This window comes from Ipomoea nil, unplaced genomic scaffold (assembly GCF_001879475.1).
Source record: "Ipomoea nil cultivar Tokyo-kokei standard unplaced genomic scaffold, Asagao_1.1 scaffold1334, whole genome shotgun sequence".
In the NCBI taxonomy this organism is placed as follows: domain Eukaryota; kingdom Viridiplantae; phylum Streptophyta; class Magnoliopsida; order Solanales; family Convolvulaceae; genus Ipomoea; species Ipomoea nil.
In genome coordinates this window covers 1,529,535-1,549,404 of record NW_017617762.1, presented here as the reverse complement: position 1 = coordinate 1,549,404, position 19,870 = coordinate 1,529,535, and the positions used below count along the sequence as shown (strand labels likewise).

Below are 19,870 nucleotides of genomic sequence, written 5' to 3'. Positions count from 1 at the left end.
TACGAAGTGAACGGCGAACGACTACAACAATACCGAGACCTAGCCATGGAGAAGCTTGCTCTGTTCCGAGGGTACACCGTTCGACACATACCCCGATTGGACAATGCCGATGCAGACATCTTGTCCAAATTGGCTCAAGATGCCCCGGAACACATGTCGAAGATAGCTCGGATTCTGGTGATCCCGAGGCATAATATACATCGGTTGCCGGTCAATCCTATTCAACCGGCGGAGGACAATTGGATCACCGACCTGAAGGAGTTCCTTGAGCACGGTCGGCTTCCAGACGACCCTCAGCGTGCTCGGAAGGCCAAGCTTAGAGCCCCGAGGTTCCAAGTCTTGGACAGTCATCTCTATAGGCGATCGTATGGAGGTCCCGTTATGCGTTGCTTGACCGCATTTGAGGCCGATATTGTCATGAAGGAATTGCACTCCGACATTTGCTCTTCCCATTAAGGAGGTCGATCGTTGGCAAGAAGAATCATGTTGATCGGGTACTATTGGCCGTCCCTCCAGCTGGATTATGAGAAACTCGCTCGGGATTGCGAGACGTGCCAACTGTTTGCCCGGATGCCTGGACGACCGGCCACCTTTTATCCGGCAGTAACGACTGCAATTCCTTTTGCAAGGTGGGGGGTGGATATTTTGGGACCATTCCCTCAGCTTGCCGGCCGGAGAAAATTCGTCATTGTCGCCATCAATTAATTTTCCAAGTGGATCGAGGCCGAGCCGTTAGCCACGATCACATCTTAGCAGTGTGCTCGGTTCTTATGGCGCAACGTGGTTTCCTGCTTTGGCGTGCCCGTGCATCTCATCAGCGACAACGGCCGCCAGTTTGTGAGCCAATATTTTCAGAATTTCTTAGCCACGATCGGGACGACCCACGTCCGATCGTTGGTGGCTAACCCGCAGGGAAACGGACAAGTGGAGAACGCCAATCGGACAATTTTGGAAGGTCTGAAAAAGAAGCTACACTCGGCAGGTCATAGTTGGGCCGATGAGTTGCCCTACGTTCTATGGACTTATCGGACGACCCCGAGGGAAGCAACTTTGGAGACGCCGTTAGCCCTTGTCTATGGAGCTGAAGCCCGACTCCCGATCGAGGCTTGGATCCCGACCGCCAGAGAACGTACATACAATGCAGAGGAGAATGAGCACTCAATGGTCGTGAATCTCGACGGAGTCGAGGAAAAGAGGGAGTTAGCCGCTCGGCGTATGGCCGAGTATCAGAAGCGTGTGAAGAGTACTAAGGATGTTCGGGTCAATCCTCGTTATTTCCAGGTGGGGGATTATGTGCTCCGTCGACGGGAGGCTAGCCAACCGTTGGAGGGAGGAAAGCTTGCGCAGAATTGGGAAGGGTCGTACGTCATCAACGCAGTAATACGGCCAGGGACATACCGACTGGAAACGACAACCGGTCGGGTAATCGAGGGGACTTGGAATTCCGAGCACCTCGTTATGTTTAGGCACTAGCCTATTTTTTGTACATTTTGACGAAGTGGGGGCTCAACCTGCGTGTTGGTCTCATTTGTCGTTTCTTTTGTAAATTACTTGTAAATATTTTCCTAACCGTCTGCGAACGGGACAATTCAATGTATATACGATCGGTAATTGCTCGACCGTTTGCATACGACGGCCCGATCGGTTTTCTCATCGTTTTGGTTGAAAGTTTCAGTTCTGCTCGAGCAGCGCTTGATCGGGACTCCGCACCTACAGCCAAGGGGCTCTGCGCTCCATACCATCTCTCCCTCAGTTTCACTGAAAGGGGTACCTCATATGGCTCTAATAGCCTCCCAAAGTATGGCTCTAATAGCCAATCACAACTCAACCGGGCGACAATATCGACCGGACTAATTGCGCTCCTCTTCGGCGGACATCTAGGTCACGCCACCGATCGGGAAAGCCAGAGCTCACAGCATATTTCCCCAATCCGTCCAACTTCTGTCCACTATTGCACCCACTCGTGCCTCGAGCGCACAATAGTGTGGGGGCTAGGACTAAGGAAGTACAAAGGCCTACTGACCGGGAACACCCCGAGCAGAAAGGCCAGATTTTCAAAATTAAACTATCGACAAGGCCAAAAGGTCGGGATAATCCCGAACGGCTAGGCCATTAAGCGTTGATATTATCAGGCCAAGAGGCCAATCGGTCAGAATGTTCACGACCAGGCCGTTAGGCCACATGGTCGGGCTTACGATTAGCATATATGCAAACAAAACAAAGTGTGAAAGAGACGAGCGACAAGACTTAGCAAAAAGGAATTCTAATTAAATTTAAAAAGGAGCCCGGTACAAAACGGGACTGGGCTCCCGATCAGGTCACCTTAACAAAATAAACGAAGAAATTACAAGCTCTATTTCTTCGCAGCCTCAGCATCGCTCGGTTGGGCGACTTCCACCTCGGACGGCTTGTTGGCAGCGGCTCCGCTCGGCTCGGCAACCCCTACTTCGGGATCGTACGGGTCTAGTCTGGGATCAGCAACGGCGGACGGGAGGGTGGTCAAGACGATCTCAAGTTCCTCGCCCTCGAGCGATTCCCTCATGTTAGCTTCGGTCCTCTCCCGCATGTTACGTTGCCCCAACCTGTAGGCCCACCGGCCAAACGCCCAGAAAAGCTCATCCCCGACCATGTTCTTGCGTATCTCCCGGATGAACTGCATGCCCGGCTCCACTTCACGAAAGAAGTGCTTGACTGCCTCGCTCGGGTCGGCCATCCGGGCCTTTAGCTCGGTGTTTTCCTTGAGCGCTTCTTTCAGCGCCTCCTTGTCTTTTTGCGCCGCCTTCAACGCCGCCGTTCGGTCGGTTTGAGCCTTCTTCAGAGCGATCTCGGCCTTCTTCAGGTCGGCCGACAGGTCGCCCAGTTCCTTCAGCCGCCGATCGGCCACCTTCTTGAAGGCTGCGGCCTCGTTGGCCAGCAGCGCTTGGCCGTGGAATGCTAATCCGATCCGGGACGCCTGCAAAACGAACAAGTTAGCTCGATTGATAGTACTTGCAATTAAAGGAGGAACAGGAGACGTTCTTACCTCGGCTAGCTCGCGACCAAGCCTTTCGGCCAGCTGGGTCGGGTTCAGATTGGCCAAATCTATCTCGATCAGCGTGAGATTGCCGATCCGCGACAAGATGGAGGCGTCGACTACGATCGACCCGACCGCGGGAGTCGGGCTAGTCTGCCTTTTTTGCCGTTTGCTGGGGGCTGTCTCCCCGGCCGTCTTCTCCGCCACCTTTTCCTTCCCCCTCTGGCTAGTTACCCGGGTAACCAGAGTGTCGGAGGTGTCCAGTATACCCCCTTCGGCGGTGGTGACCGTGGTAGCTGAGCCCACAGGTCGGGCGGTCGGGATGGTGCCCCCTCTGGACGACCCAGCGGTCGTCGTCTTCTTTTTCCCGAGCGAGAGCTTCGGTCGGGGAGGGGACTTCTGGGCTGCATCGTCAAATCGTTTTGACGCCATATCTGCAAAAAAGAGCAAGTTAGTTAGATCGAGAGCGATGTGCCGTTCGGGGAGTTAGGATCGGGAGAATTAGTTAGGGTTAGACCTTTCTTCTTCCGTTTGCCCCGAGCGGGAGCCTTTGCAATCGTCACGCCCATTAGTACGGGCAGGTACTTCTCCGTCAGGTCGTACACCGGGGCGGGTAACTGGGCCGCTTCGTAGCTCTCGGCCGTTTGGAAGATTTTGTACTCATGGATCTCGCTCGAGATCCAAGACACTGCTTCCTGAAGAGCTGGAGTCTCGACCGGAGTAGCTTGCTTCCGGAAACGCGTGCTCCAAACCCTGTCGACTGGGAGGATCCACGGGTCATACTTGACCGAGAAGATCCTCTTCTTCCATCCCTTATTATTCCCGGGCAGACTCGCAATCGAGCAGATTCCTTCTCGGGACTGCACCATCAGAAACCCGCCTCCATAGTTGCCCGAGAGAACCTTCACCTGGTAGATAAAGTTGAAGAGCTCCATCTGCAAGCCACTTCGTGCCGGGTGCATATTTGTGGAAAACAAGCGATGATCCGGTGTGAGTTCGGGCAGATTTGGGCCGGCATGACTTGGTAGTAGCCCAAGAACGCGGTCAGGAGGGCATAAAACGGAAAGGCGATCGGGGCCATCAGGGAGTCGTAATGCATCCCGATCCATTTGCCCTGATGGCGGTCGATGATGTTCCCGAGCCGACGACTAGTGTCGAATTCTACCCGGCCGTTGAGTCTTTCCGCGATCCGCGCTGCTTCTCCTTTGGTCAGCTCACTCATCTGCTGAGCGACGCTTTCGCTATTCAGGAATTCGAACCCGTCGTCCGCTGGTGCGGTCGGTTCAGCCGTCTCTTCCTCGACCGGCTCTGATGCGTCCCCTTGATCGCCCCTTCGAGGGACGGTCTCTGGGTGATCCCCAATCACCTGGGTTGGCGTTTCCCTAACGCCCTCGTTCGGGAGACCTCGTCCACTAGTTGAGGTCCCCGCACTTTCTCGGCTCGAGCTTCCAGATCCGCTCGAGCTGGACCCTGACATCCCGGATGAGCTCGATGATTCCCGTTGCTCGGGGGCTCGCACGGGAGCTTTCCCCGGTCGTTGGTTGACCTCTGGCGAGTAGGACATGATGTCCACTTCTTCGTTGCTGATGTGTTCAACCTCCTCGTCATAATCCGTGATCGAGACGTTTTGGCTGTCAGAGTCAGACATGGCGACTGCCTAAAGGTCGGTCGGGATTAGTTAGGGGCTCGGACGGTTTGGGTCGGAAATGTCTGGAGCCTATGCTATTAGCGTTAAATGTAAAAGCAATAGATAAAAGCTAAAGTATAGACGACTTACCGGTTGATAGTACTTTGCTAAAAGAGCTTGGAAGTTGTTTGCTCGACTGGCTTGTTGAAGCGTTCTGCTCGGGACTCTCTGAGGATACCGATCGATTCAGAAGGTTGGAGAAAGTTCAAATGGAGTCCTCAAAGGCCTATTTATAGGAGGACATTTGGGTGGGAAACCAATCAACTTGCGCGACGCGACCGTTGCTGACTCCGAGGTGACCGTTGTGGTCGCAGAGGCCGGCAGACGTCGGCACGTGGCGCAAGGGAATGACACCTGGCCGGTCGGTTTGGCGGCAGACGTTTGGGCTTCTCCATCCCGTCCCATTTTTCCCGAACGGTAAAAAAGGCACGGGCTGGGGGGCTCTTGGTAGGGAATACCCCGACCGACATGCCTTTGTCCTTTTTCTTATTGTTTTGCAGGTAATAGGTTGGACCTTATCTAGAAGAACCCGGTCGGCTCTCGACCGGGAAGTGCCCGACCGGCGTCGTCGACCCCGAGCAGTTGCCCTTAGGCGAGAGTGCAGAAAAAAGACACGTGGCAGCACTAGGCGTTGACAGGCAGGGCACCCGGGAGGATGACACGTGGTTGCTACGTGGGAGGCATGCCGGACGGCCGGACTTATGTCTCCGGCTCCGCGGCTATAAATACCCGCCGACGCAACAGTGTAAAGAACTTTTGGACGATCGATAAGTTGTTATCAGAGACTCCCGACCGCAGTCAGTCGGTACTCGGAACAGCCAGTTAGATTGTACTTAGGACCTTTACGTGATCAATAAAATCCTTTTACTTGCTTTAACCCAACGTGCAAAAACATATGTCCAATATTTATATCTTTTAAAATAATTAATAAATTCATACTAATTAAAATCTATATGAAATCAATTTTTTTTTATAATAATCCAATATATAATGTCTACAAATATTATTATCATTAAAGAATGTATAAGAAAATATATGGTGGATGTATGTGCATGGTAACAATAATGGAAAAGATAACAAAAGTAGGGGTATTTTTGTCCAAAAAATTATATAGTACAACTCAAAAAACATAATGTACAAAATGATTAACATTAAAAACATGGACATAAATGAGAGATATAACTTTGATTGAGAATTACAAGCTCAAGGCTCTTGATGCAACCTCACAGTCTCCATCCATGTCTCCCTTTAGCGCTTCTTCATTCTTTTCCTGAAAAAAAAAATAAAAGAATTCACACCCTTTAGCACAAGCCCTCTTGAGGGCATAAATTGATCTCCTATTGTTCTCAGATATCAGTCAATTGAGCTTAGGGGTTAACTAAATTAGTATAGGAAAAAGCAAGCATACTGCTTTATCGGTTGATGTCATTGCATAAGAAAGTCTCTCCGACCCCCCAGCATTTCCTTGAAGAATTTTTGCTCCACTAATTTTTCAAAAAAATGCTTCTTTAGCTCTTAATTTTAGTTTTTTATGTATTTAGATGGTTTATAAAATCTTTTGAACAATTTTACAACCACTTTCGTAAATAGTTTCTAAGAAATAACTATGGATACCTTATGTTTTATTACTAAATTTTAAAAAAATTTAATTTTTAATTTTATTTTTAATTAAAAAAAATTAAAAATTAAAAAATTAAAAAATCGGCGCCTAGGCGCCCCCTTGCCGCCTAGGGGGCGTCTAACGTTTTTTGCAACATTGCCTGGTATTGATTCATACTATAATTTTTTGTTATTTTTCTTGTAAATTTTCTAATAAAATTAAGAAAATCTTGATTTATTTGGCTCATTTCTCTCGTTTTTCCGAGTTTGAGTTGATACTCTTGATTCATACTATAACCTGGTATTCTCTTGATTCATACTATATTGATTTCTTTTGATTGTTATTTCTATTATTCATACTATAACCTGGTATTGATTCATACTAAGAATCTTGATTTACTTCTTAATTTAGAATTTCAATATTGATTCATACTATTTGGGTTTAGGGTTTAAACTAATCAAACCCTTATTCTTCACCAATAAAAAATTGGAACATAAAAGAGAATTCAATGACTTGGGAGACATTTAGCTTTTACTTCCTCTCTGAACAGCCCAAGGTCACTTCTCCTCCATCATAAACAGTCCACCATCACCCCCACCCCTGAGAAGTCCAATATCATCACCTTCAATTCCTGGATACTACACCCATGAACCAAAGATACCCTTGAACTACCATAAAGCCCAACTTCAAAAACTTGCACCCTAGCCATTGTATCATATATGACTATTGCAAAATCTTCATCCCTATCCCTGTTTTCTTTTACATCTCTGCACCATGCATCTATATCCACCTTTTCAAAAGTCAAGGCCTTAGTTTGCTTGTTAGATTTCCCAGAACTGGCTGTTCCTCGGTGTTGTTCTGATTCCCTTTTTCTGGACATGGCTTCCTGCTTTTCTTCCTTGGTGTTGTTCTGATCCTGCTTTTCTTCCTCGGTGTTGTTCTGATTCCCTTTTTCTGGACATAGCTTCCTGCTTTTCTTCCTTGGTGTTGTTCTGATCCTGCTTTTCTTCCTCGGTGTTGTTCTGATTCTCTTTTTCTGGACATGGCTTCCTGCTTTTCCATCTACTGTTATTCCTTAATTTGAATTTGTGTGTTTCTTACAGTTATTCATGGGGAGAAACAACGAAAACAAGCTGATCGAGAAGGAATGCAGTGGTTGCCGTCAGAGGTGGGAGGACTGGGACGTGCAACGTCTGACAGAACATCATATGAGATGTAAGCCACTGATAGAGATTAGACCCAAAGCAACTAAGAAACACGCAATCCGAGAGCCAGCAGCTGCTATTGCGCCGCAGACACCACAGAAGATGATGGACGCTGCACAGAGGGAACGTGAGGCAATGGCACAGAGACGGCTTGCAGCTCTTGTTATTGCACAGCAGCAGCCAAGAGACTGATCAGGACTAAGTAGCCAGTCAAACCTGAAAATGCTATCATAGTATCTAAGACTTTCATGCTATCATAGTATCTAAGACCTCTTTCCTTTAACAACATGCAATTCAATTTTAGCGTGCAATGCATCTTCACAATTCTCTGAAAGGCCAAATTGAAATGGAGATAACAACATATATAGCAACAATCAATCAAGAACAATCAACACCAAGCAATCTATCAATCAAAATTTCAAAATTTTGGGGAAAAATTCGTGGGTAGGGCACCTACCCAAAAATAGAGCAAAATGCACCTCCAAATCAAGAAATTGAAAATAGAAAAGAGTTTTGAACTTGTAGCTTTAGGGATTGATTAGAGTGAAGCAAGTGGGGCAATCGGACTTTGGGTGTCTAGGGCGAGAGAGTTGCGAGAGAGAGTGTTGGAAAAATTTGAGAAGAAAAGGTTGTTCATGTTTTTTAATAACCTGTACTGTGTCGTCAAAAATTTCTAGTAGCCTTTTTTTGGAAATTGGATGAGCTCGACGCGTAAAAAAATTTCAGTAGGTTTTCTCTCGAATTGGCCTGGCTCGACGCGTCGAGTCTAGTCGAAAAATTCCACAGGGCTCATAGCCTCATATACACTAGAAAGATGATCAAAAAGAACCTAAGTTGGAGGGAAAAAGGTTGGGAATTTGAAAATCTGTTGCAAACTTTATTGGAAGGGCACATGTTAAAGTGATTGTGAGTAGTTATTTTGAAAACTAAACGAATAACTACACAATGAGTATTATAAGCTTTAAAAAGTTTGTCCTCTAAATAAATTGTAAATAAAGCGTTTAAAAAAAATACCTATGTATTTTTCCTAAACCACATATCCCCATTGACAACATTAGAACCCGCAATGAGAAAGTCAAATTCTGAAGCAGCAGGCGAACTAATGGTCTTGCCATCCGAATCCTCAAAAAGAGAATAGAAATCCATGGAAAATGTGTCGCTTTGCGGTGTTAGATGAAGCGCAATAACTCCAATTAACAGAGCGGCTCTAAAACGAGTACCAGGAATAGCACTGCAAGCATTAAACAGAAATTTCATCACAACTGTAGCATTTGGGGGTGTTAATCAAGTTGAATTGGAAACTGGACACTTCATTTGACTCTTTGGGGGAATGATAACCAACTAAATATGCTATACGTATATCCGAGATCTATTGTGTTTCTGCAACGATTAGTGGAAGATGTTACCTGAGCAGCAATGGCGAAGCGTCGAAGTAGAGCAAGTGGAGGCGGACGGCGGAGGCAAAGCAAGCTGCAGCCTGCACGCGGATGTGGCGGAGCAAGGGTTATCAGTTATCACAGTGAAGAGCAACGCGTAGCGGCGGAGCACGGGAGCAAAAAGCCAGAAGCTAAGGTGCGTCGATTTAAAGTTTTAGGTGCAATTATTTTTACTTCTTAAGGTGCGTGGTTTTTGTGCTTAAGGTGCGTCAGTTGTTGAAATTTAAGGTCGTCGGTCTAAAGCTTTAGGTGCGTGATTTTACTTCTTTAGGTGCATGATTTTTCCTTCTTAAGGTGCGTCAGTTGTTGAAACTTAAGGTACGCTATTATAAAACTTTAGGTGAGTGGTTTGTGTTTTTAAGGTGCTTTGTTTGTGTGCTTAAGGTGCGTCATTTAATGTTTAAGGTTAGGTACGACGTCAATTCTACACTTAAGGTGCGTTCTTTTGTGTTAACCGCACTTCCGCATGGAAAGTCATTTTCGCACCTGATCTGGTCCCTATATATACACAAATTATCCGTGCAACCGTGTGCACCATGCATGATGCACACGGTTGCAAAAACGGCGTCGTTTTGATTAAAAACGACGCGTTCGACTTTAAAAAAAATTCATTTTCGATTGCCGTTAACGACGTTATGTTGTGCTATATATCTATAATTAATGAACTATATATCTAAAATTAGTGAATTATATATCCACACCGAAAATGGTGAAAATCCCGTCGATTGGAGTTTTTTTTTTTTTTTTAAAGAAAAATTGATTGGTGGAGTTAAACGGTGCCACTAACAACACCGTTACTCCACCATGGTGCACACGATTGCACATCATAACGATTGCTATATATATATATATATATATATATATATATATATATATATATATATATATATATATATATATATATATATATATATATATATATATATATCCGTTTCTCGTCGTTCCGCACCCTTCCGCAAAAAGCAACTCTGTTATTCAGTTTCATTTTGTATACACTGCAGTGTCAGTTCAACACAACTACAGTTTCATTTCGATATAACTACAGTTTCATTCGATACTTATAGACTCAAATATGTGAAAATATTATTTTATTTTATTTTATATACACTATAGTTTTATTAAAACACAACTACATGATCATTTTGATATAATTACAGCTTCATTGTACAATATAGACTCAAATATGTGAAATGTTATTTAGTTTCATTTTATATACACTGCAGTTTCATTTCACCACAACTACATTATTATTTTGATATAACTACAATTTTCATTTGACAATATAAAAGTAGTACGTGAGGCAGTATCGATTTAGATATACTGTAGTATCAGTTGGTAATTAACATACAAAAAAAGCGCGCTCCATTAACACTAACGGCGCGCCGTTTCTTTACTTAAAAAAACTGCGCCGTTTTAACGGCGGTACATGAGCACCACGGTCCACGATATAATGACTATACCTTTTATGGCACCAAATCCGTGTTTATCTACCTTTTATGGGAGAGAACCACATTTTTTTTTTCGATTTTTTCTGAGAATATAGAATTACAGCTACATGTTGATAGAACTTGTATATATGGTAGTGGTTCTAGACTTCTAGATAGTAATCACACCAAATGAAGCCTCATGGTTGCGACAATGGAATCAGAAAGGCAGGTAATCACAATTATAGCAATGGAGTTGAAGAAGAAACAATCACGTCGTGTGGAAGCCAAATGTCAATTTTTAGCTTTTATATTTTAAAAATAGTATTTTCTATGCCCAACGTGCAAAAACATATGTCAAATATTTATATCTTTTAAAATAATTAATAAATTCATACTAATTAAAATCTATATGAAATCAATTTTTTTTATAATAATCCAATATATAATGTCTACAAATATTATTATCATTAAAGAATATATAAGAAAATATATTGTGGATGTATATGCATGGTAACAATAATGAAAAAAATAACGGAAGTTATAACAGTAGGGGTATTTTTGTCCAAAAAATTATATAATACAACTCTAAAAGGATAATGTACAAAACGATTAACATTATAAACATGGACATAAATGAGAGATATAACTTTGAATGAGACTTATTATGTTTTTAGAAGAAAAAAAATAAGGCATTCTCTTCCTTATTTCCTTGTAAAACAAGAGGTTGATCCTTATATTTCTCTTTTACAATTCTTCTCTTTATGTACAAAAAATTCAAAAATAAAAATTACAAGCTCAAGGCTCTTGATGCAACCTCACAGTCTCCATCCATGTCTCCCTTTAGCGCTTCTTCATTCTTTTCCTGAAAAAAGAAAAAGAATTCACACCCTTTAGCACAAGCCCTCTTGAGGGCATAAACTGATCTCCTATTGTTCTCAGATATCAGTCAATTGAGCTTAGGGGTTAACTAAATTAGTATAGGAAAAAGCATGCATACTGCTTTATCGGTTGATGTCATTGCAGAAGAAAGTCTCTCCGACCCCCCAGCATTTCCTTGAAGAATTTTTGCTCCACACCCAGGAGTGTCAAGTGATCCCACAGCCTCTTCATCAACCAAGACCATATCAACACCATCATTTCCTGGCCTGGCATCTGGAACCTGCATACAAGATCAAGTGTTTCATGTTTAATAATGTATTACAAATTACAATCAGTCAGTTTCAAGGTTTTTCATGTCAATGAGAAAGAGTTTCAATCCAAGTGATATGCAACTTGAATGCCGATAAAATTGAAGCTCAATGGAGGTAAGGACATCAGGTATCTGAAAAGGTATATTGACTTCTCCAAAATAAGGTTCAATGAAATTAGGAAGCCCATATCATACCTCAAACATGGCTTCAGTCAGAATACTTTCTAAGATAGATCTTAAACCACGTGCACCTGTGCTTTTTGCTATCGCTTTCTTCGCAATCATTTTCAATGCATTATCAGTAAAATGAAGCTTGACCTGTAACATAGAATCAAAGTCGTTTCATGAAAACATTTCTTTTCTGTATTCCACCCAAGTGTAAACGTATAGTTACTGAAATACAATATGGTCTTTGTATCTGCAGCAAAACCTTACATTATTCAAAGCAAACATTCTCTTGTACTGTTTGCAAAGAGCATTTTTGGGCTTCATAAGAACCTGCAAGAAAGAATATATTAATAATCCATCTTAAAGAAAAAAGGCAAAAGAAAACAAATATATTTGATTATGATCAGCTTTCTTCTGTTTTTAACCCCTTCTCTGCTCCAGAAGTTCCTGATACAGATGATAAGGCACAAAAACAAAGTGAATTCACATAGATTTGTCTGTTTCTAGAACAATTTCCCATAAATGTTAGGCAAATTCTCCTGTGAGACCATCACACCGGTCTCAATCTGTGTGGGTCAGGTCAGGATAATTTGGGTCTTATGCCATATGGGCTTAGTAATATTATTTCCTGCAAACTGTCTATTACAGTTTTGCTATAAAGTATTATTATATATATTATATATATAAGTCTTAAAATATTGATTTTATTTGCAATTCCGCTAGGTACTATGTTGGCACAAATTAAGAGCTTGATACTTGATTCAAGCTAATCACAATTAACAAGGATAGTTCAACTACTGGTGAGCAATAAAAGGGTGGCATCAAGCTTGTGCTACAAAAGACTTTACGCAAACAAATTTGCATAGAGCTTAAAAACTTCATAAGCTATTCTAAACCTGTATTATATTTTTACATATACCAAAAGAAAAGAAATCTCTGCAAGTTTATTTTAGCCTATGCTATGATCCCTTTACAACAATGTTAGCTTCTTTCCAACTTATCCACAACAACACAAGATTGAACCATTTCTCCAAGAGAATTTAATAAGGCCCTGCTTATCCACAAAAACACAGCTCGAGCTAACCTGTTGATAATATAACTCACCCTTTATTCAAATATAGTCAGGTCAGCTATGCCATCCACTTTTCAAACCCACTAGCATGCATGTCTTAGCATTGTCACCTATCTCCCATAACTATCATTACTCCTTATAAGGAGGGAATCAATAGACCTACATTGAATACACCAAATCATCTTTAATTAATTCAGTCATTTTCTTCAATTTGTGCAACTTGCATCTTACTTTGAATTTTTCATTTCAAACATGTAACCTGTTAAGCTTCATATTCCAAATTACTATTCTTCAAATTGGCTTATCCAGAGCTCTATAGGGACACATCAGAATGTAGGGCTGAAGTTCTCTTATATGGCCTTTTATTTTGGGAGTCTAAAAAAAACTCTCATTAAAAGCTAATAATCATAACAAACAAATAGGGAGGAAAAACTCAAAACATAGAACAAACCTGAACAAGTTGGTTTTCATCTAGAGCAGATAAACTAACAAAAATTGGAAATCGTCCAACAAACTCAGGAATGAGGCCATATGCAGTGAGATCATTACTTTCTACCTGGAAATTCAAGAACCACAATAAGGAAAATCCCCCATGCATCTCAATTTAACAAGCTTTGATTGTGAAAGATATTAGGTATCAAGAGAAATCTCCTCACAGATTCCAACAATGACGATGCCACTACAGCATTTGTAAGGGCACTAAGGCTCATATTTGTACGAACTGGAGCTCCAAACCCAATTGAAGAGTCTTGTCGCCTGGGACAAAAATAATAATCAGGTCAACCATTCATGTAGAGATATATTTGTGCATTTAACACATTAGTATATATACCTGGTCAAGTAAAATACTTTTAAAAAATGGTACTACCTCTCTGAAATTGTCTTTTCCAGTCCAATAAAAGCTCCACCACAAATAAAAAGGATATTTTTTGTATCTATCTGTCAAAACAGTCATTAAAAATCAATAGGTTTCAAGGAAAAACTGCAGAGAATTCAATAACAGAACAGTGTCATTAGTGTGTGATTTTGGTATCATCAAACTACAAAATTGAAGATGGCTGTCAAAATATCCATAATACTGAAGATATGAGGTTCCCCAATCAAGAAGCACAAACCACTGATGCTATGGGCCTTTAGAAATGAATTTTCTGTTCTGTTAAAATTTTACTTGTGCTTGGGTTGGATTTGGAGACAAGTTAGTATAAATATGTTATATGTACTTCCACATTTCAGAATGAAGTACTTTTCATGGACCCAATCCAGATGCAATCTATATGTCGAAAATTGTACCAGTGCAGCCATGAGGACAAAAAAGGAACTCGAGTCCATTTTATCTTTTCAACATTACGTAAGTTGTACATTAATATTTTCCTTTCACGTTTCTATTTACCCACATCATGGACAGAATAACATCCCACTGGGATAAAATTCAAATAAATCAAGTGCGTGCAGGTATCCAAAGAGCTGAAAGTGAGAACTAGACTAGGCATTATGAGAGCCATGGCATCACATAATTGTCATTCACAAGCAATTTCAGAAGTAAAGGGAAGTAAGAGGAGATGGGTCTAGATGCAACACCTGAATACTGTCACCACGAGAATGTTTCCGTGCTCTATTATCAGGTACATTTACAACCTGAGACAACATAATGTATGTAAAACAATCAACAAGGAAATTAATTAGAAATAAATAACCAGGCTAAACAAGCAGGCAGTTTGTACTTTGTAGGACACTTCATACCTTAACAAGATGAGTTTAAAAAATTAAAAGGAAGTGCAGCCTGGAAACTAGAGCAATGCTTCCTTAGAATTTTTAAAGACTACAGGATACTCAAAATGAACAGAGAAGACAAATTCGCTGAACTTACAGTTCCTTCCAGCATTTTAAGCAGACCCTGTTGAACACCCTCCCCACTTACATCTCTGCCGATGTTTAAGCTCTCAGCCTATACAGATCATATGAAACGATATTTATTTATGATAGCATATAACTCAAGTCATAAACACTTAAAGTGAAGTATTAAACAATAGATTGGGGCCCTCAATCTTATTGTGGGAGGTATATAGTAATATTCTGCAACCTTCTTAGTTATCTTATCAACTTCATCAATATACACAATTCCATGCTCAGCTGCTTCTACATCAAAGTCTGCAGCCTAGGAGAAAACAATAACAGCAAGAAGATTATCTAGGAATGCACAAACAAAAATAGCAAAATGTTGCAAACATCACAAATGAAAAGCCATATATCTTTTTGGGGGAAAAAAAAAAAGGACCCTTGGGTACAAATCACAAACCTAATTGAACAGAATATGAAATTCATTTGATAAAGTATATCAACAACACATGCAAAAAAGTCAAATAATTTCACAAGCTGCAAATAGAGTGTACATGAAAGAGTACCATTAAATGAAATCCAATGCAGACCATAAATATATTTTCTTATAAAACAAACCAACAAACAATGAAACAAAACAGAAAAAGCCAGCAGTAACAACTTTATTTGGTAAATTTCATTTGAATAAGCTTTTTACAACTTTACCAACAAACAGAATTGTCAAGAAAACTGAAGAAAAATTAGAACATCTCTTAGGTGTGCTAAGGTCATTTCTTGATCAAATGCAATTTTAACTGAACTATGGTGAACACTATGAATTATGAAATACAACCTAGTACAATTTCTTCACTCAAAATAAAATCTTTATCATTAAATTTCATCTCAACAATGTCAAACACCTTTTATTTTCATATTTCACCAGTCACAGACATTTCAACATATCATGATATTTCAAAAGAACAAAAATATAACCCAAAAAAAACATGAAAATTTGTAATATGAATTTCTTAGCTTTGATGAAAAGAAATGAAAAAAATAAACTATACATACCATGAGTAATTTAAACAATATTGATTCCACATCCTCTCCAACATAACCTGCCTAGAGTTGAAGAGAAGTTCGGCTTAGCAGTATTAAAAGATCAATGAAAATTGCATGTCAATCTCTGTTGACATTGATGTAGGATTCTTGAAACTGAAGAAAACAAAAGCATTTATGCATCATCTTAAAATTCAAAATAAGAGCAGAATGCAACATTAGAAGCCATATCATTACATATCACACTCCAACAAATTGAATGCTTCATAACAAATAGCTATAAAAAGGTGAAGCTACAGCAAACCTGCCTGTGTCAACGTTGTTGCATCTGCAATGACAAAAGGAACATTTACGAGACGAGCTAGTGTCTTTGCAAGTAACGTCTTGCCTGTCCTTTCATTGATGAAAATTATACAAAGTTAAAATTCCAAGATATATATTATGAACAACTCTGTATTTCTTACTGAAACATGGATTCATGGAAGAAACCATACTAGAACTACAGGAGAAACCCAGGTTGAGAATTAGATACAGATACTGGAGCTTAAATTAGAGAGATACTCAGTTTAAAAACATTAAGTCTTATACCCGAGCCAGTTGGACCCATCAATAACACGTTGCTCTTATCCAACTCAACAAAATCACTTTCAAAGTTTCCTTGTTCATCTACAGTTTTGCCTGATTCTCCACCTGCCCTGGTATTTATGGTATAGTAATGTACTAATGTATTAGTAGTATCCTGGAAATCAATCCACCATTTTAAGGTAAATAGCTAATGATAAGTGATGAAAGGTATGTGAGCAATCTATTATCATGTGTAAGAGAAATCACATTTCAATTCAAGGAACCAGGTTGTCCTGGGAATAACAATGTGGTGTATTATCTGCTATGTAGGAGTGGGAACATAACCAAGAGATGAACAAGGAAGCAGACTAGGATTCAAAAAATCAAGTACTCATTAAAAAGACAAATAGAGTGTATTAAAAGAATTACAATTTGAAGTACATCAAAGCAGAATCCTAATCCCTTTGGACTTCATTATTACAAACATACAGATTACTTTTAAACACACAAATTAGGAGGACATTGTTGAGTGACAAGAAACTTTCTATCATGGATGCAGAAGACTAGTTTTAAATGCTATTTCCAGTCTAATTAAGCTTTCACGTTTAAAAATCTTAAGGAATGTATCCACAAAGTGTCTCCCATAGGAAAAGAGAACATCCAACTCACATTTGGGTTGAGGAGGCATCATATATTCTTTTGTAGTGATTGTAAACTGCCACAGAGAGCACCTGCAAATTGCTTACTAAGCTATAAGATCATGTCTAACTATTGAAAAGTCAACCAAAGGTATATTTCTTTGTGAGTGGGATAAATTCATTGCATTCAAGAATCAAGATCAAGATTAGATAATCTCTGCACCTAATCAATAATAAGCAAATCATTACAAGATTATATCACCAATATATCCTCACCTTTTTGGCTCTCTCTTGCCCAACTACAAACTCATCAAGCCCTTTACATATCTCTTTCGGAGTTGGCAACTTCTTCACCACATTTAACCCAGTCCACTCACCGGCAGACCCCTCCATACTCTCCTCCACCTCAGTCTCACTACTACTGCTACTACTACAACTATCACTAGTACTGCTACTTTCCCCAACATCACTGCTACTATTATTACCACTGTAAGTCCTCAACTTCTCCCAAATCTTTCCCGCAGCTTTTCCATTCTCGCTGCCAGCGGCCGTGTTACCGTTATTTTCCCTCTCCCCTACCCCACCCTTAACCTGCCCAATCTCAATGAAATTCCCCTGCAAGGGCTCCAACTTGGAAGGCCGGAAATAGAACGCAGTGCGGCAATGGGGGCACAAATTAACCGCCTGATAAATTCCGGTCTCGCCGGCGGTGATCGATAAAGGTCGATTGGAGAAGAGTACGGTCATGGGCTTAGAGCAGCGCGGGCAGTTCACCTCCGCCTTCAAATGGTCGTAGTTGTCGGAACTCCCTTCCCATTTGCACCTCCGCTGAAACCCTAACCCTAACCCTATCACCCGAATCGTAGTGGGCGGAGGAGGGAGATGCTGGCGGCTAGGGGTTGAGAAGAAGGGGAGTTTCAGAGGAGGTGTGAGGGAAGAGGAGTTGGAGGGGAATTTGGAAGAAGTGAAGGAGAGAAAGGTAATTTTAAAAGTGAAATGGTGGCGGAGCTTTGTTTTGTTGTACCTAAAAATTGCAGACATTTTTCTGTGTTCGTCTTCTTCTCTTCGATTCTGGCTTGCAGGCTGCAGCTATCGAGCTGAAGAGCAAGAAGGGGGGAACTGGGAAGGGTTATAATTGGAATTTCAATGTGAGACCCGACGCATTTAGCATGAACCCAAGATTTGACGGGCCGAAAGCTGTGGTTGATCCTTTGGGAATCTAGTCATTTCAAGGAGCGTTATGTCCTGGACCGTGTCTACCATTTACACGGTGGTGGATACGTTGTACATTCATAATTTATATATTATAGATTCATAATTTCTATATTACATATTCATAATTTCTGTACTCTAGATTCATAATTTCTATATTGCACATTCATAATTTCTGTATTGTAGATTCATAATTTTTATACTGCATATTCATAATTTATGTACTGTAGATTCATAATTTCTATAGTGTAGATTCATAATTTCAAAATTGTATGGTTATCAAATTATGAACACATAGTTTTCAAATTATGAATCTACAGTACAGAAATTATGGATGTGTAGTATAGAAATTATGAATCTACATTATAAATTTTATGAATTTACAATTTAGAAATTATGAATCTACAGTATATAAATTATGAATTACAGTGTAAAAATTATGAATGTACAGCGTATCTACCATACACATGGTGAACACGGGTCCATAGCATAATTTGCCTCATTTCAAGCAAAATTAAAAAATAAAAAATAAAACAAAATAAATAAATAAATAACTTAATAGCATTTCTACTTTCACTGTTCATTTATAATTTTTTTTTAAACAATCAAATACTTTCATTAATTCAAATCAACATAAATCGTTAACAATAAAATACGGAGGGGATGACACCCACTCCTAACGCACAGACATAAAACAAGCCTCCCTAGCTAGGTTGTGGGCTACACTATTTGCAGTATGACAAACATGATAGATAACAACGTCATTAGATGATCGAAGCAAATCTTTAACACCAAAGAGAACAAGATCACAAGAAGACACGCTTTGTTCTTGATTCAGGCTCTGAATGATTTGAAGCGCATCGCATTCAACACGTATATGATGAATTTGAAAACTTAAAAAATGACTTTTGACAAAATAAATAAATACCTTAATGTTCATTTATAATCCATTTGAAAACTTAAAATATCACGCAAGAAAAGGAAGAGGGAATAGACAGAGAAATTATTATCATCATCAATCTCTGTACAGCATTACAATGGTATATATAATCTCTATCATAATAGCCTTTAGGACTCTTACAGCATTAGGAATCCTACAGTATAGCCTTTAGGACTCTTACAGCATTAGGAATCCTACAGTATTAAGAATCATATCATCAATATAAAGTCGGAATAATGTCCACATAAGGTTTTACAATACTCCCCGTTGGACATGATTTTGCCATTGTCATGCCTCGTAAAAACTTGCTAGGAAAATCCTGTGGGAAAAACCTAGACAAAAGGAGTACATATATATTCATGCCTCGTTAAAAACTTCACTAGGAAAACCACGTGGGAAAAATCTAGTTGAAGAAAAGAGTACATGATATTTGTAAGAACATATATTGTACTGATTGCCTCATTAAAAATCTTAACTTAAGAAAACCATGTGGAAAAAAGAATACAACCATAAGCCTTGAAGGCATAATCGGAATAATCTTCAAGATTTTGGGATTTGTCTACTTAACCAATTATTTTGCAACTTTTCCTCATTTACATTACTATATCATATTCATGCCTTGTTAAAAACCTCACTAGAAAAACTCAGTGGAGAAAAATTAGTTGAGGAAAAGAGTGCATGATGTATGTGTATTATTGTTTTAGATTAGCTGCCTCATTAAAAACCTTAGATTTAAAGAAAAACTCTGTGGGGAAAAACTTAACTAAGGAAAAAGAGTACAGCTGTTAGTCGTCAAGACCCACTCTTCAGAATTGTAAAATGATACTCCCCCTCAAGAAGACAAT

The 19,870-nt window shown here is 40.3% G+C and overlaps 1 protein-coding gene across 3 annotated transcripts; it reads right to left on the bottom strand.

The window, feature by feature from the left end:
- Window positions 1-11,054: 11,054 nt before the first annotated feature.
- On the bottom strand, window positions 11,055-18,041 carry LOC109185644 (CLP protease regulatory subunit CLPX2, mitochondrial). 3 transcript variants are annotated; one of them, XM_019335608.1, is made up of 15 exons: window positions 17,150-18,030; window positions 16,905-16,966; window positions 16,260-16,366; window positions 15,976-16,059; window positions 15,684-15,730; window positions 14,878-14,952; window positions 14,665-14,742; window positions 14,376-14,432; window positions 13,666-13,736; window positions 13,454-13,553; window positions 13,249-13,353; window positions 11,993-12,055; window positions 11,753-11,875; window positions 11,366-11,527; window positions 11,055-11,230 (listed from the first exon to the last, which is right to left on the bottom strand). In XM_019335608.1, exons 1-15 carry the CDS (start codon window positions 17,912-17,914, stop codon window positions 11,156-11,158), a joined length of 1,974 nt encoding a protein of 657 aa, XP_019191153.1. In that variant the 5' UTR covers window positions 17,915-18,030; the 3' UTR covers window positions 11,055-11,155. The 3 variants fall into 3 exon arrangements, 2 of the variants coding, with proteins under 2 accessions (XP_019191153.1, XP_019191154.1); XR_002055008.1 differs by lacking the exons at window positions 11,055-11,230; window positions 11,366-11,527 and adding exons at window positions 12,830-12,956; window positions 13,057-13,172 and having other exon boundaries at window positions 11,850-11,875; window positions 17,150-18,041; XM_019335609.1 differs by lacking the exons at window positions 11,055-11,230; window positions 11,366-11,527; window positions 11,753-11,875; window positions 11,993-12,055 and adding exons at window positions 12,512-12,956; window positions 13,057-13,172 and having other exon boundaries at window positions 17,150-18,041.
- Between the last annotated feature and the right edge of the window lie 1,829 nt (window positions 18,042-19,870).